The sequence below is a fragment of the Microtus ochrogaster genome, linkage group LG5 (genome assembly GCF_000317375.1).
Source record: "Microtus ochrogaster isolate Prairie Vole_2 linkage group LG5, MicOch1.0, whole genome shotgun sequence".
Classification (NCBI taxonomy): Eukaryota; Metazoa; Chordata; class Mammalia; order Rodentia; family Cricetidae; genus Microtus; species Microtus ochrogaster.
Window position 1 is genome coordinate 66,121,393 of NC_022031.1, and position 15,643 is coordinate 66,137,035.

At 39.2% G+C, this 15,643-nt stretch overlaps 1 protein-coding gene across 1 annotated transcript in view; it reads left to right on the forward strand.

Moving 5' to 3' along the window:
• Nucleotides 1-15,643, forward strand: part of Cngb3 (cyclic nucleotide gated channel beta 3) — a 135,943-nt gene that overhangs the window by 97,164 nt on the left and 23,136 nt on the right. The window contains exon 14 of the mRNA XM_005362342.2: nt 9,378-9,461. Within this exon, the coding sequence (XP_005362399.1) occupies nt 9,378-9,461 (84 nt within the window). The remainder of the gene's footprint in view (nt 1-9,377; nt 9,462-15,643) is intronic.

The window sequence follows — 15,643 nt, forward strand, 5'->3', positions numbered from 1 at the left end:
GTGGTGGTGGTGGTGGTGGTAATGGTGGTGGTAGTGGTGGTGGTGGCGATGCTGCTGCTGCTGCTGCTGGGTTGTTGATGTTGCTGCTGTTGCTATTGGTTTATTGTTGTTGTGGGACTAACTTCCCACTATATAACCCTTCTGGTCTGGAACTCAATATATAGACCAGGCTGGCCTCATACTCACAGAAATCCATGGGATTGTTTCTCTTGAGCTGTACTTTTAGGACAAATAGAAATAGAGTGCAGTATTATGCAGCAATTTCCTCCAAAATAAACCATGTCATCTTAGAAGGAGGATCATTAAGACCCAAGATATTCTAAATGGAGATGAAACCTTGGATCATTCAGGGTAACTGTTTAAGGCCCAGGGTAACCTAAATGAGGTTTCTTAATACTCACAAAGTAAAAACTGAAAAGCTTCAAGAATTCTTCTAAATTGACCAGATGCTCTAGGCCCCTCATTCCTCAAGCTTATAGAAGCAGAGAGGACTGTTAAGCTGTGCAACCCTGAAGGAACTCAGACAAGCTGAGTGGCCTAGACAGAGACTCACCAAACTGCTTGGAAGAACACCCTCCAATGTCTCCACATACTGAAGGCTATGCAGTGTGCTCCAGGGTTCCAGTTTCATGAACTGTCACTCATGTAGGGGTGGGAGCACTTGGGAGGGAGGGTTAATCAGCTCATGGTGGCTAGAAAGCAGAGAGAGGAAGAGTCAGAAAAGAGTCAGGGCTTGGGTCCCAAATTCCCTTCAAGGACACATTCTAAATTGTCTAATTTCCTTTTGTTAGGCCCTAAATCCTCAAGGATCCAGCAACTTTCATTTCTCTGGGATACTATCATCTGGGGATCCATTTTTAATATGTGAGCCTTTAAATGCCTTTCATATTTAACTTCAACAGTAAGGATTTAGGAGAAGCATCATGAAAGAGAGAGCATTAAAGTGATCCCTCCTCACCAATTCTCATACTTGGCCTTAGCGTATCAATCAGAGACAAACTCACTTGTACTTTTCTATTGGTCAGTACACACCTGGAATCCCAGCAGTTAGATGGTAAAGGCAGAAGGATCGGGGGAGTTCAAAGCTTGCAAGCCTCAGCTCCAGAGTAAGTTTGAGGGTGGCCCAGAATATACAAGATTCTGTCTCAAAAATAGATAGATGATAGATAGATAGATAGATAGATAGATAGATAGATAGATAGATAGATAGATAAATAGATATAGCTAGGTAGATAGATGATAGCTAGCTAGGTAGGTAGGTAGGTAGGTAGGTAGATAGATAGATAGATAGATAGATAGATAGATAGATAGATAGGTAGATAGATACCCAAAATGTTCTGCACTCTTTTCTCTTAAAGCAGGTAGAAAAAAAAATCTAACCGAAGTTTCTAAAACTTTGCTTCATCAATCCAGGTTAGTCAGTGAGGTTTGTTACTTTGACATGGTGCTACTGGTTTTGAAATAGCTTAATGATGAATCGTCACATTATTTTTCCCATTAAAATGGACCCTTGAAGATTCTTTATTTCAGACCCAAGCATGATTATTAAGCTTATCAAGAGCTATTCATTTCCATTATATTGGGTAGTAGTCCCTCTTTCATGAAGAATTATAATCCCTATTTTGATTTTTTAAATGTATATATTTTTATTAAATTAAGCAAGGTAAATCACACTTTGCTTTGGCCACTAAATTACTAGAAATGGAAGGAAATTTAATAAAAAGTTCCACCATGCCACCTAGTGACTAGGATTAAAATCACATACCTTAAGAAAAATAAATAATAAAATAAAATAAAAAAAATAAGAGCCCCACCTCCCCACAGAAGGAAACTGGGAGACCTTGAAACACTAAACTTGAAACATGAATGTTTATTGCCTGCCAATCAAAGAAAACATAAAATGTCTGACATTTGCTACTCTGGAAAAACTGTAGATCCCATTCTGAACAGAGCACTTTACCGTGACCTGTGATTCACTTATGACTAACGGCCTCTGGGAAATCTGTGGCATCCTCAGTAGGAAATATCAGGAGGAATCATTTGCGTGTGAGTGACAGTCACACCCAGAATAGAATGGGAAAGGCAAAGTGATGCCTCCACACTCAGATCCCAGCAGTGGCGGCCTATTCAGACATCCCATCATGCATCGCCTCACCAGGGCCTGAAATCGGGCTGCTACAGGAAACCCATGTACCATTGTCACCAACCTCGATTTTACAGCAGGACTATCAGTCATGAGGTGCTGTTTCTAGACTTTACTCAAAGCCTTTAAACAGTAAGCTCTTATATTAAACAAATCCCAGTCCTTCACATTCTGGTATCTAAGGCAGAAGCCCAGCAGTAGGGGGCACCTCCTGTAGCTGACTCATACTGTCTGCTCTTTAGGGTGCCCTAGGGTGAGGAGATTCTAAATAAATATAAGATGATGTGTGAGTGTGTGTGTGTGTGTGTGTGTGTGTGTGTGTGTGTGTGTGTTGTGATGATCAGCTAATTTCAAACATATAATCCATATCAGTGTTTGACATTTAGGAAAGTATTATTATCACTGTTGCTGAGAAACAAAACTGACACACTCTCAGTGGAATATTCAGACTAGTAAAGTTGAGTTCTTGGCATGACCCTGCCTGATCCTAGAAGGATGAGTTAGCTTCACTTCTCACTTGGAACATGTAAAGTTCCTGGAAAAGCGTGTACCTATATTCCTAGAATTATTGAATTATTCACAGTTCTTAAAGGAAGCTGCTGGAGAAAGCTATTATTAGTGTTTGCAAACACTGAGTGTATGACTAGATCTGATAGGATTTAAGATTCAGTATTGATAAACTGTAAACTTGTGACTCACCTTTCTTTTTTCCATGGGAATGAAGTATAAGATAAAACAACACATTTCTCTTTACAGTAAGCAAAACCAAGCTGGTAAAAGCCCTAGAGATCATTTCTTGTTCTTAGGAGTCACTTAAATTCAGAGTTAATTAGAAATCACTGATAATATTTTAAGGTCCATCTCAAAGAAAACACAAAAAGGGTGTGGGGTGCCTAGAAACAGAAAAGAATGAGCCCCATAGAACTAAAAATGTAGGGATTCTACAGATAAGTTTTATCAGCTTCCATAAATTATGTCCCATATTTGTAGATGTTAAAAATGAGTTTCCTGGAACTGATACACAACAGTTAGGTTATACTTTGAATAAATATGGGATCTCCCACACCTCAGTTTACATCTCCAGATCTTAACACTTATATTTAACACAGTTTTTAGGAAGCACTGAATTTCTCATTGTCTAAAACAAAACCATTTCCACCAGTTTTATTTCACACATCAGCCCTTGTTCATTCTGTGTCTAGCATGTCCCAAGCTCTGGTGAGAAGAGAGCAGATAGTCCAGGCCCATTGACCTTAGAGTGCTCAGGAGGTAATGCCTGCTGGGTGGGTGACACAAGGGGGAGTAAAGAGGGCTCCTCAGCTTCCTAGCCTTTGCCTAAAACACAAAATGGACTCTTAGCCCCACAGGGGAGTTGGAAGAGTTAAAAAGACAAACAAAGCAGTAAACTTTAATATAATTGTTAATATTAATACAACCATCATGTTAATGTTTCATCAGCATTCTATCCTCGCAATATTGTAGAAAAGAAAAAAGTTATGCGTGTTTGGTGTTAATCTGTGCACTGTTAATCTGTGACTCAGATCCCACACACTGCTGGGGTGGGTTTGCTGATATCCCTGAGAGAGATGTCTCTCTGGGGTTTGCGTGTGAGCATATGGCTATCTAGCAGGCAGGTTAGTTCTGGTTAGTTCAGTTCCTCTGCTTTTTCCCATGAACAATGGCATATCGGACCCACATCCTATACCTGCTCATCGCCAGTGGCCAGGTCAATGGAGAAAAGGTGCAGGTAGTCTTGGACTCTGCCCAGTAGGCATTGTTTGCCCTGTTTAACCAGTGCAGCCAGGCTGGAAATCTTGTGGAATCACAAAAATGGGATATCAAATCTAAAAGCTCTGTATTAGGGTGACTGACATAGCATCGTTCATGATCCCCAAATATTCGTTGCTTTCTGGAGGTACTACAAGGAAATCTAGGAGCTTTTATTTGCATGGCATGACAAAAAATTCAAAGAGATGATCAAGGGGTCTGAAAGAAGCTTCAGGGAAAGTTGGGATGCCTACACCCATCCCCCGAGTTACATGGAGTACAAAATGTCAACCATCCAGGGTCTACATCAGCCTTTTCTTGTCCTGACCAAAGAATAAGGCTTAAAAATAAAGTTACCACATGTATTTGTTAGGTTTTTGTCAAATTGGCACAAGCTAGAGTCATCTGAGAAGAGGGAACCTCAATGAACAAATGCCTCCATTAGATGGGCATGTAGGAAAATCTATGGGAGATTTTCTTATCTAATGATTGATGTGAGGGAGTTCAGTCTACTCGGGGCAGTGGCACCTCTGGTATGGTCTCCATAGGCTCATATATTTGAAAGCTTAGTCATTAGGGAGCAGCACTATTTGAAAGGATTAGGAGGTGTGGCCTATCGGAGGAAGTGTATCACTAGGAGTGGACTTTGAGGTCTCAAATGTCCATCCCAGGCCCATTGTCTCTCTCTTGGCTAGGGCATTAGGATGTAACTCTCAGCTACTTCTCCAGCACCATTCCTGCATGTGAGCTGCCATGCTTCTCACCATGATGATAATGGACTAAATCTCTCAAACTGTCAGCAGGTGTCTCAATTAAATAATTTCTCTTAGAAAAGTAACTTGGTCATTGTATCTCTTCACAGTAATAGAATAGTGACGAAGACACCTAGGCAGGTGGTCCTGGGTGGCATAAGAAAGCAAGCCTTGAGGAGTAAGTCAAGAAGCAATATTCCTCCATGATCTCTGCTTCATTTTCTGCCTCTGGTTCCTGCTCTACTTGAGCTCCTGACCTGGCTTCCCTCAGTGATGAACTGTGATTAGAACATGTAAGCCAAACAAACTCTTTCCTCCCTACCTTGCTTTTGCTAGTAGTTTTGATCAGAGCAATAGAAAGCAAAGTAGGACACGATGACATTCCTCAGCAGTGCAGTCAGATTCCATTTCCAAACCTGGGTTCAGTAGATGGCAGAAGAACCTTCTGTGATATTTACTGTCAGTTCCACTGAATGTTTGCCTTAGAGAGAGAGGCCTTACCCCAATTTACTGTTCAATAATGCACTGAAATAAGCCCATACATAAATCCACTGCAAGACAAATGGAAATTGTAAGGCATTAAATAAGTAAACAGTGCCCTGAACTACACAGAAGAAAAATCCTGCTATAAGAAAATAAGCTTTGTGATTTTCGAGGCCACGGGAAGCATCCCCCTGGTCCTCTGTCCTCTGTCCATTGAAACTGTCCTGGGGTTTCAGTGATGGCCCTTACAGCATTGGAAACACTTTGGTCTCTAAACTGAAGTTATCAATAAGTAAAAACAAGGATGAACAAACTGTCAGATGGCTGTTTTGACACCTGGAGAAGTAAATGTAAATGTCTTTAATATATTATGTATGCACTTATTATTTCAACAAAATTGTTGAAACTGTGGATAGCATTTTTTTCAATCTGCTTTACAAATCTCTATGCAGTTGAAAATGGAGGAATGTATGCAGTTAGTCACTAGTAATGAAAGACAGCTGACTAATGAATGGTTTACCTCATGACCCAGATATACCACTCTTACACATATACACAAAGTACTCTCCATCCTACCATAAGGACACTTGTTCAACCATGCTCACTGTAGCTTTGTTCATAATAGCCAGAAACTAAATGACCTAGATGACCCTCAATAGAAGAATAAACTAAAAAAAACATGTACATTTATGCAATGGTGTATTATTCGGCTGTTAGAAATAAGACATCACAGCCAAACGGATGGTACTCAAAAAGTTCATTCTAAGTGAAGTAACCCAGACACAGAAAGACAAATGGTATATGTTCTCTTATAGGTGGAATTAAGCATTAAGTAAATTATTTTTTTTTCTGGGGATTTTTTTTTTATTGAGAAAAGGAAAAAAACAAGTTTCTACCTCCTCCCAGCCTCCCATTTCCCTCCCCCTCCTCCCACCCTTCCCCCCCTCCTCCAACCCTTCTCCCCCTCCACCCACTCTCCCCTCCCTCTCCTCCAGTCCAATGGGCAGTCAGGGTTCCCTGCCCTGTGGTAAGTCCTAGGTCCTCCCCCCCTCCGTCTATATTTAGGAAGGTGAACATCCAAACTGGCTAGGCTCCCACAAAGCCAGCACATTAAGTAGGATCAAAACCCCGTGCCATTGTCCTTAGCTTCTCATCAGTCCTCATTGTTTGCCATGTTCAGAGAGACCAGATATATCCCATGCTTTTTCCGTCACAGTCCAGCTGGCCTTGGTGAGCTCCCAAAAGATCAGCTCCACTGTCTCAATGGGTGGGTGCACCCCTCGTGGTCCCGACTTCGTTGTTCATGTTCTCCCTCCTTCTGCTCCTCATTGGGACCTTGAGAGCTCAGTCCAGTGCTCCAGTGTGGGTCTATGTCTCTAACGCCATCCATCCCCAGATGAAGGTTCTGTGATGATATGCAAGATATTCGTCAGTGTTGCTATAGGGTAGGGTCATTTCAGGTTCTTTATCCTCACTGTCCAGGGAACTAAATGGGGACCTCGGCTTGGGCTCCTGGGAGCCACTCTAGGTTCAAGGCTGTTGCCAACCCTAAGGTGGAATAAGGGTCACGGAGTCTACAATGGTGATCCTAAAGAAGCTAAGTAAGAAGGGGAACCAAAGGAAAAACTCATAGTTATCCTCTTGGCTGTGGGAAATAGACAAAATTGCCTGGGAGAAAATTGGGATCTTGGGGGGGGGGTGGGAGGGGGTAAGGGGAGATGGGGAGAGTTAAGGCAGAAGGGGAGGATGGGGGAACTTGGGGAAAAAGGAGGATTGGGATAAAGGAAGGTTGGATAAGGGAGCACGGAAGCACAATTCTTAGATAAGCATTAAGTAAATTATAACCAACCAAAATCTTTAGATGCAGAGAGGTTAGGTAAAGAGGAGGGGCCGGGGGGGGGGGAGCTTACGGATCTCCTTGGGAAGGTGAAATAGAATAGATTTTTATGTGTAGACTGGGGATGGCGGGGATTGAAGTGTGAGGGAGCAAGCTGGTGTGTGTGTGGGGGGGGGATGGCTTGGAGAGATAGAATACAGGGAGAGATGACTGGAATTGGGGACATTTGGAGGGTGGCATGGAAACCTAGTGCAATGGAAACTCCATGCAATTTGTGAAGGTGATATAATGAGGACTCCTAGTAATGAGGGATACAAAGTGTCACCTGGTCATCTCTTGTAGTCAAGCAAGGCTTCTAGTAGAGGGACTGAGCTGCATTCAGTTGAGTTGTTGGCCAAAGGGGTCTTATGGAAATTCACAAACAATCCAGGCTGATGCTAAGATAGAGGGTTGCTCTCTGCAAACTGACAGTGGGTCCCGTTGCCAAGGACAACACCCACACAACTCATTGAATGTGGAATAGTTGAGCTAGTACATAAATGGAGCCTTCATTCCAAGGTTCTAATCTCTTTGGTAGGGGAAGGCATTATATAAGTTACTGGAGGAGAAATGTGGACACCAACCCAGCCACAAAACCTTTGACCTACAACCTGTTCTCCCTTCAAAATATACTAGGGCAATGTTGGCACAGAACTTGTGGGAATAGCCAACCAATGTCTGATTTTACTTACAGTCCACTCCATAAGAAGAAGCCCATACCCAACACTGCTTGGGTAACAAGAATCAGAGACTAGATAGCTCAGAGATGTAGGGTAAAACCAAACAAAACTTGACAAAAAAGAAAAAAAGATCAATAAAACAATTCCTAAAGATATTCTGCTATATTCATAGATCAGTCTCTTATCCACTCATCATAAAAGAGGCTTCCTCCAGCAGCAGAGGGGAACAGATCTAGAGACCTCCAGCCAGACATTATGTGGATCAAGAGTGTAAAATAGAGGAGGTCTAAATAAAATCCCTCCCCTCAGAGTTCAGTGAATCAAATGGAGGGACTGGAAAGAGTCTAAGAGCCAGGAGAGATGGAAAACACCAGGAGAACAGGACCTCTTAATCAACTAAGCAAGACACATATGAGCTCACAGAGACTCAATCAGCAAGTACATGGCTGTCAGGGATCTGCAACAGGTTCTCTGCATATATATTATAACTATTAGCTTAGTATTTTTGGTGGACTCCTGACTGTGAGAACAAGTGGTCTCTGACTCTTGTGCCTGTTCTTAGAACCCTTTTTCTCCTTTTGAGTTGCTAAGTCCAATTTCAATGTGATACTTTTTTTTTCTTAACTTACTGTATTTTGTTATCTCTAAGAAGCTTGTCCTTTTCTAATGAGACAGATAGGAGTGGATCTGGAGGAGAGAAGAAGTGGAGAGCTCCTGGGAGGAATAGAGGGGGTAAAACTACAGTCAGAATATATTGTATGGCAAAAAAAAAATCTAAGAATCTATCTTCAATAAAAGAAAAAAGTCACACTCCATAGAGCGTATAGAGTTTAGTTCAGTGAGACAAGTAGATTGTCTCCATAGTTAGCCAATAAGCAAGAGGTCACTAAAAGGCGGCTATGTGAAATAGACAGTCCCAAACAAAACTTTACTTTTAAAAATTTATTTATTTTGCTTTCAGACCAGTTTTCCCTCCCTTCTCTCCTCCCATTCCCTTCCTCTTCGCTTCTATCCCCAGTCTCAATCCATGGCTCCTCTGTTTCTGTTTTGAAATGGACAGTCATCCCATGGGTATCAACAAAATATAGCATACCAAGTTTCTGAAAGGTTAAGCTCCCTCCCTTGTATTTAGACTGGGCAAGGCAACCCAGTGTGAGGAATAGGTTCCCAAGAGCCGGTCAAAGCATTAGGGACAGTCCTTCTCCCATTGTTATGAGTCTCACAAATATACCAAGCTATACAATTGTCACATATATGTAGAGGGCTTTGGTTAGTCTTATGGAAGCTCCCTTGTTCCGACCAATACTTTAAGTGTGACAGATACTGCTTTCGTAAGTATCTTCCCATCTTTAAGAAGATCATCATGGTGGAGAAGAAAGACATATACATAAGTTTAAAGAGTTAAATAATATCAAAAATTTTAGTAATGTTGTTTTACAAAAGAAGGCTGTTTAGCAAATAGTGTGAGTTATGGTAATATTTCTTTATCAAGTTATAATCTCTTGATATTGGTATCTTTTCTCTATAGAGTTTAGATAAAGGCAAGTCCATATATATTGTAAGTTAGCATTGGCGAGGAAGATGGATGACTATTAACTATTTACATTTTATTTTTACAATAACTTAGGATGTTTGCTTTTGGCCATGTCTGTAAAATTATTGTTCTCCTTATATAGGGCTGTGACACACAGATGATTTATGACCTACTGCTAAGATTGAAATCCACTATTTATTTACCTGGTGACTTTGTGTGTAAAAAGGTGAGTGCATACTATTTTCAAGTGCACAGTTAATAAGACATTGGAGGAATTTGGACATAGGTCAATAATATATTTGAAATAAAATCTGTGCAGAGTAACTTCCATATTATAAAACACTAGACCATATATTTAATTCTGCAAAGCAGCAATAAATTCTTGCAGTTCAAAATAGAACAAAATAATATAGATTCCATTGTATATGTCATAGAATAGACATGTAGGTAGTCTGAAAAGATATTTGTATAAATGTAAATTATCAGAAACAATATGCCATCAAATTTGAACATTTTAAATGAAGGACAAACTATAGAAGTGATAGGTGCTTTTCCTTTTTCTGCATCATCAGCAAGCTATCTGTTATTTCACACAATTAGTAGATAATCAATGCCATTTTTAAATCTCTATTGTGAATTTTATGACTACAAAAGTATCATATGTCTATTATTTCTTAAATAGAAAATATAAACCACAATCATGAAATTCTATCATGAAGAAATAATAACTGTTCATATATTGTGTCTGTCTTTTTACACAGATTGATAGGTCTCATTATGTTGCCCTGGCTGGCTTGGAATCCACTATATAGGCCAGTCTACCCTGCAACTCATAGAGAGCTGCCTATCTCTGCCTCTCAAGTATTGGAATTAAAGGTGTACATCACCACACCAGTCTCTGATCAACATATCAAAATAATTAAGAACATGTCTATAATCACAGCACTCAGGAAAGGATAAGGCAAGAGTATCACAAGGTCAGAGTCAATAGGAGCGACACAGGGAGTTCTGAGTCATCAGTTCTAAGCCATCCTCATTTACAGAGCAAGTTCTTTTCCAAAAACAAGAGACAATGAGATCCTGAGTTTTGTATCTAAAGAAACTAACTCAATGATGAAGCAAACAATCAAAATCTAAAATAAAACATAAAAGTATGTGTACATGTAACATTAAAGTAGAAGTAAAATGTGTAGGAGGACAAAGGAGACTAATGGGAGATAGAAAAGAAAGGGAAGGTAGAGAGGTGCAGTGTGATATATATGTTCAACATGTTATATATACTTGTATAAAAATTTAAAAACAAATAAGATATCAAAATAAATGAAAGTGAACAATACAAAAAATTGGAGTTGACCTCAGTCCTTGGAGAATTTACAAGTAAGTCTAGATGAAAAGCACTTACTCTATTCCAAAATAGTGTAGAATAAATACCAGGTTATAGGACAAAAGCAAGGGCAGCTGCTGGAAGACTTCTAAAGAAGAAGCCTGTAATAAGTCTTGGAAATAAACTTAAGTGAATCCAGTTAAGTATGGAAAAGAACAGGCTGGGCCAAGGAAGAGAGGAAGGGATTTGTGGCTGCAGGAAGAATGCAGAGAACTACAGTAAGACATGTGTTAAAGCCATTTAAATTATGTATTCCACAAACAGTAAGGCAGTTGTTTTGTTTGTTTGTTTGTTTGGGGGAAGGTTGTCATTGTCTTGTTTATCTGTTTGTGGTTGGGGGAGGTTGTTGTTATTGTTTTGTTTATTTATTTGTTTATTAAAACAGGGTTTCTCTATGTAGCCATGGCTGTCTTAAAATTCACTCTGTAGACCAGGCTGACTACAAACCCACAGATCCACCTGTCTCTGCCTCCCAAGTGCTGGGATTAAAGTGTATACCACCACTTCCCATCTGCAATAAACAGTTTTTAATATTCTGGGACAGGTGCTATAATGGGTAATGAGCAAAACACAACCAAAGTCCTTCAGAGGTTTACAGTCTAGACTAAAGTGTTCAAATCACAGTATGTCAGCATCATGTGAACTAAGGAGTCTGAGTTCCACACATAAACATTCAGCTGGTCCTGATGAGTCCCCCATATTAGTCTAAAAAATTTCCAACTAGCTCCAAAATATGACCATTAGAAAGATTGACTTGAAGGAAGAGAAAGGAAACAAAAAATTAATTTAATGCAAAACTGTAAAGTGTGTTCTTATATAAAGAGAAACAGAAGTTGTTAGAGGAAGGCAGAATACTGACGGCACATATTTATATTGGAAGTGGGTAGAAAGAAGTTGTCAGTTTGTCAGCTGTGACCTTTGTAAAGCCTAGAGATAAATAGTCCTTTAGTAAAAAGAAGAAGGAGAAGGAGAAGAAGAAGAAGAAGAAGAAGAAGAAGAAGAAGAAGAAGAAGAAGAAGAAGAAGAAGAAGAAGAAGAAGAAGAAGAAGAAGAAGAAGGAAAACGATGGGCTAATATTTTTTATGAGAAGTTGCAGCAATGATCTGAGAGGCAAGACAGAGCCTGTCATATTCCAGTAATGGAAGCAAATAAGGGACTAGAGTAGTGGGAAAAGACAAAATCAAATGAGGTGTGAAATATTTCAAATACATCAGATGCAGACACCAGCTTATAGGTGGAATCAATCAGATGAAAGAAGATGAAATCGAAGGTGAATGTTTGGCAACTGGAATATAATGAAAGCTGGCTTTATGAGGTCAAGACATGGCTATACGATGAGAAAGAAGGCTGAGGCTGTGACTGTGAAGGCACCAATATTATTAAGGAGATCAATGAAGAGGAATGAGAAAGGGTGACTGAGAAGGAGCTGTCAACGATAACAGGAAGGAAGGAGAGAATCTGGCACACTGGAAACCAAGCATATACAACTCGTGTAAACTCATCCAGGTAGAATACAGAGTGATTGCAAGTGAAATGAAATCAAGCTCATTAAAATGGGAGAGAGGAAAAAAAAACATAAGAAAGAAACAAGGCTAATTAAGAGTTTCTTTGGGGGCAGTGGCACACAGGAATGGCATAGACTGAGTGCATTAAAACAGTTTCAAGTTGTTCCAGGGCCTGAAGGGGCTGGATATTGAGATAGCAGTAGAAACTTCAGCACTTGTACCTTGAAACAATGCAAATTTGCTTAAGGAAGTGTGAGGTGAAGAGATGCAGCTTTCTAATTTTATCATTATATCAAATTCATCCAATAATAAAAACAAGTGAGTGCACACCTGTGAGGAAAAGAAAGACAAAAGTGGAGGAAAAAGGAGGCAGAAGAATACAAGTGACTCTTGTTGGTTTTCATTTCATTTTTAGGGTTTTTTTTCCTAAATGAAGATTTGCCTGATTCTAAATATTGACAGAGAACAAAAGCTATTACTTGACAAAAGTTTAAGTAGCTGAATTCAATTTGATATGTATTTACTATTTCCACAAGGACTTGCAGAAAAGAAGAAAGGAAAACAGCCACGCTCAATTAGAGGTTACCTAAATAACTGAAGCAATGGCAGGGTTCGGGTCCAATATTCTAACTGCTTTGAGAAAGTCTGTGGGCCTTCAAGACTACTTGGGAGTCTTCTGGGGGTGCTATGCTACCATACAGAAAATAACCAGCAAGCTTTTCAAGGCTTAGACTTCTGGGATTTCCAAAGGTTCTCATCCAGTATTTCTGCAGTGGAGTTTTGGGAGTTTCACCTCCAAAGGAGCTCCTCATGGTGTTAATGGTAAAGAAACCATTCTCTATCATCTCTCTCTTTCTTCTGATGAGGTGCCCCGAATGCTGTGATGCTCCCCACTAGCCTTGGGAATAGCCTCCAGAACAAGAATTCTAATTTTTCTGGCATACACTCTCACTGAGAGTTACCTTGCTCTACCTGAAGTGCTTGCCTTTCAACACTTTCTCCAAATTAGCACAAGAAACAGTCATAAGTTAGGGTCGATCTTGCTTTAACATGCTGTCAGCCTCTGTTCTCTTGAAGTGATGTCTACTTCATCTGAATGCTAATTAAGCCTGCAGAAAAGGCTTAAATTAACCCAGAAATATGCAAGAGGTAGTGGAAGTTTAGGCTCGCTGATTATGCCTGATCTCCTTGGGAAATTATCAAAATGATCATTAAGAAATAATTAGAAGTTCTGAACTATATTTAAGTACCCATTATGTACTTGTACTTCCAGTCAGTTGTAATAACTGCCTTTGAAATATCATTCCAACTCCTTGAAATTACTTCATACAAAAAATAATAATAATAGGAATAGGACCCTGGCCTAGGGATCCTTCCTACAGTAAAAGGACACTAATTTTCAAGTGACTTACTTTATTTTTAAATTGTTCCTATTATTCCATTGGTTATTAAGACATCAGTCTTGGTACTGTACTAATTGTAAGATACAGTATATCTGTATGTATGTCAGGTGATTTAGGTGTTATCAGTTTTAATGCTGTCACTGGTCAGCCTTGTAGTTTTTACTTGAAACTCTTAGCTTATATAACCTCTATTTCCAATTTTCAAAAAAGAGGAAATAAGAGACACCTCTCACAGGGATTTTTACAAGAATTAAATGAAGTACCAAATATTTTCCAGATAAAAAGCAGTGTGCTCTGAGGGAATGAATATATGGTTTAAAACAAGAAGATATGCAAATATCCATTATCTTGATGATTTTTAAGGCTTATTTTTATTTATGTGCATGTATACATTTCTGTATGAGTATATGCTTTAGTGGCATGCCATTTGTATTTTAATAAATAACGCTTGCCTGAAGATCAGAGAGTAAAACTGGTTAGCCTTACAGACCAGGCAGTGGTAACACATACCTTTAATCCCAGTAGTAACATTAGTTTGCCATAGAAATCAGGCAGTGCATGCCTTTAATCCCATCCCTAGAGAGGATTATAAAATGGAAGGAGACAGCTCTCACTCACAGTCTCATTCTGAAATTCCTGGAGGCAGGGTTGCTGTTTCAGACTGAGGTAGAAGTAAGAACCAGTGACTGGCTATTTTACTTTTCTGACCTTCAGGTTGAACACCAATTTCTCTCCCTGAGTTTTTATAAATCATGCTTCAATATACTACATACATGCAGGTGTTTCAGGAGATCCAAAAAGGACACTAGATCCCCTGGAGCTGGAGGTAAGGCAGTTGTGAGCCTCCTGAGGTGGGTGCTAAGAATTAACTGCTGAGCCATCTCTTCAGCCCCCTACTTAGATAAATTTTCAAAGTACTACACAAAGGCAAATTATTATTGACATTGAAATGATATAAATAACTATAATAAAATCCATATATATTGCAACTTCTGCTTCAACCTATATTTCCTGTAAATATATGTTTAGGATAAGAATTTTGTTTTTTCAGATATGAATGAAGAGGTAAAATTTCATAATTGTATATTCCAACATGATAATGGTAAAGTATTTGATTTTCAGGAAAATACCCTAGGACTTTGGAACTTTAGAAACAGTTAAACAATATTTTCTTCATTCATAAATGAGTGCCTTTTATACATCATGCCTTGCCCTCAGCACCGGAATAAAGTAGACAGTTTCAGTCATGACAGCGCTTACTTCACTTTTGTTGTTATGTATGAGTATACAACTAGGCAATTTATGAAAGATAAACATTTATTTAGCTCGTGGTTCTATGGTCTAAAATGTCTACAGTAAAGTTACTGGCCTTTGATAAGGGCTTTCTTCCCAGTGAGTCACAATGTGTTAGCGTGAGCACATAAAAAGGTAAATCAAACTTACCAGAGGAGAAACAAGTGCTCTGGTTATAAATAAATGAGACAAAGCCCTCATGGCCTAATTATATCTCCAAACACCACCGTATTATGAATTTGAAAATTCAATTTTAACAATTGAAATTTGGGTGAGATATTAAAACTACAACAATAACCAGAGTGATTTAAATCCTATTTATTTTGACAATTTATAGGGACTATTACCCAAATAATGGCAAGTGTTATGTAAACTGGCCTATTTACACTGTAATGACCTGGGCTGAAGATGTGGCTTAGCAGTTAAAAGTGTTTTACAATCATGGGGCCTGGAGCTCAGATGCAGCACCCACACCTTTATCTCCAGCTCTGAGGGAAGGTGGGTACAAGAGAACCTCTTGGGCTTACTAATTTCCAAAAGAACAAAGAAAAAACAAGCTTCAGGTTCAAGAAGAGACCTTGTCTCAAAGGAATACATGGAGAGCAATAGAAGAAGATACCTAAACCTTCTTCTGGCCTTTACAAATACACACACACACACACACACACACACACACACACACACACACATATAAATAGCTAAACTAATTTAACAACATATTTTGACTTAAAGTGTTAATAAGATTATTGTATGTTGTGTTTATTTTATAGAGATTGAAATTATTTAACATTATTTAGCATAACATTAAATTTATAACTTAATG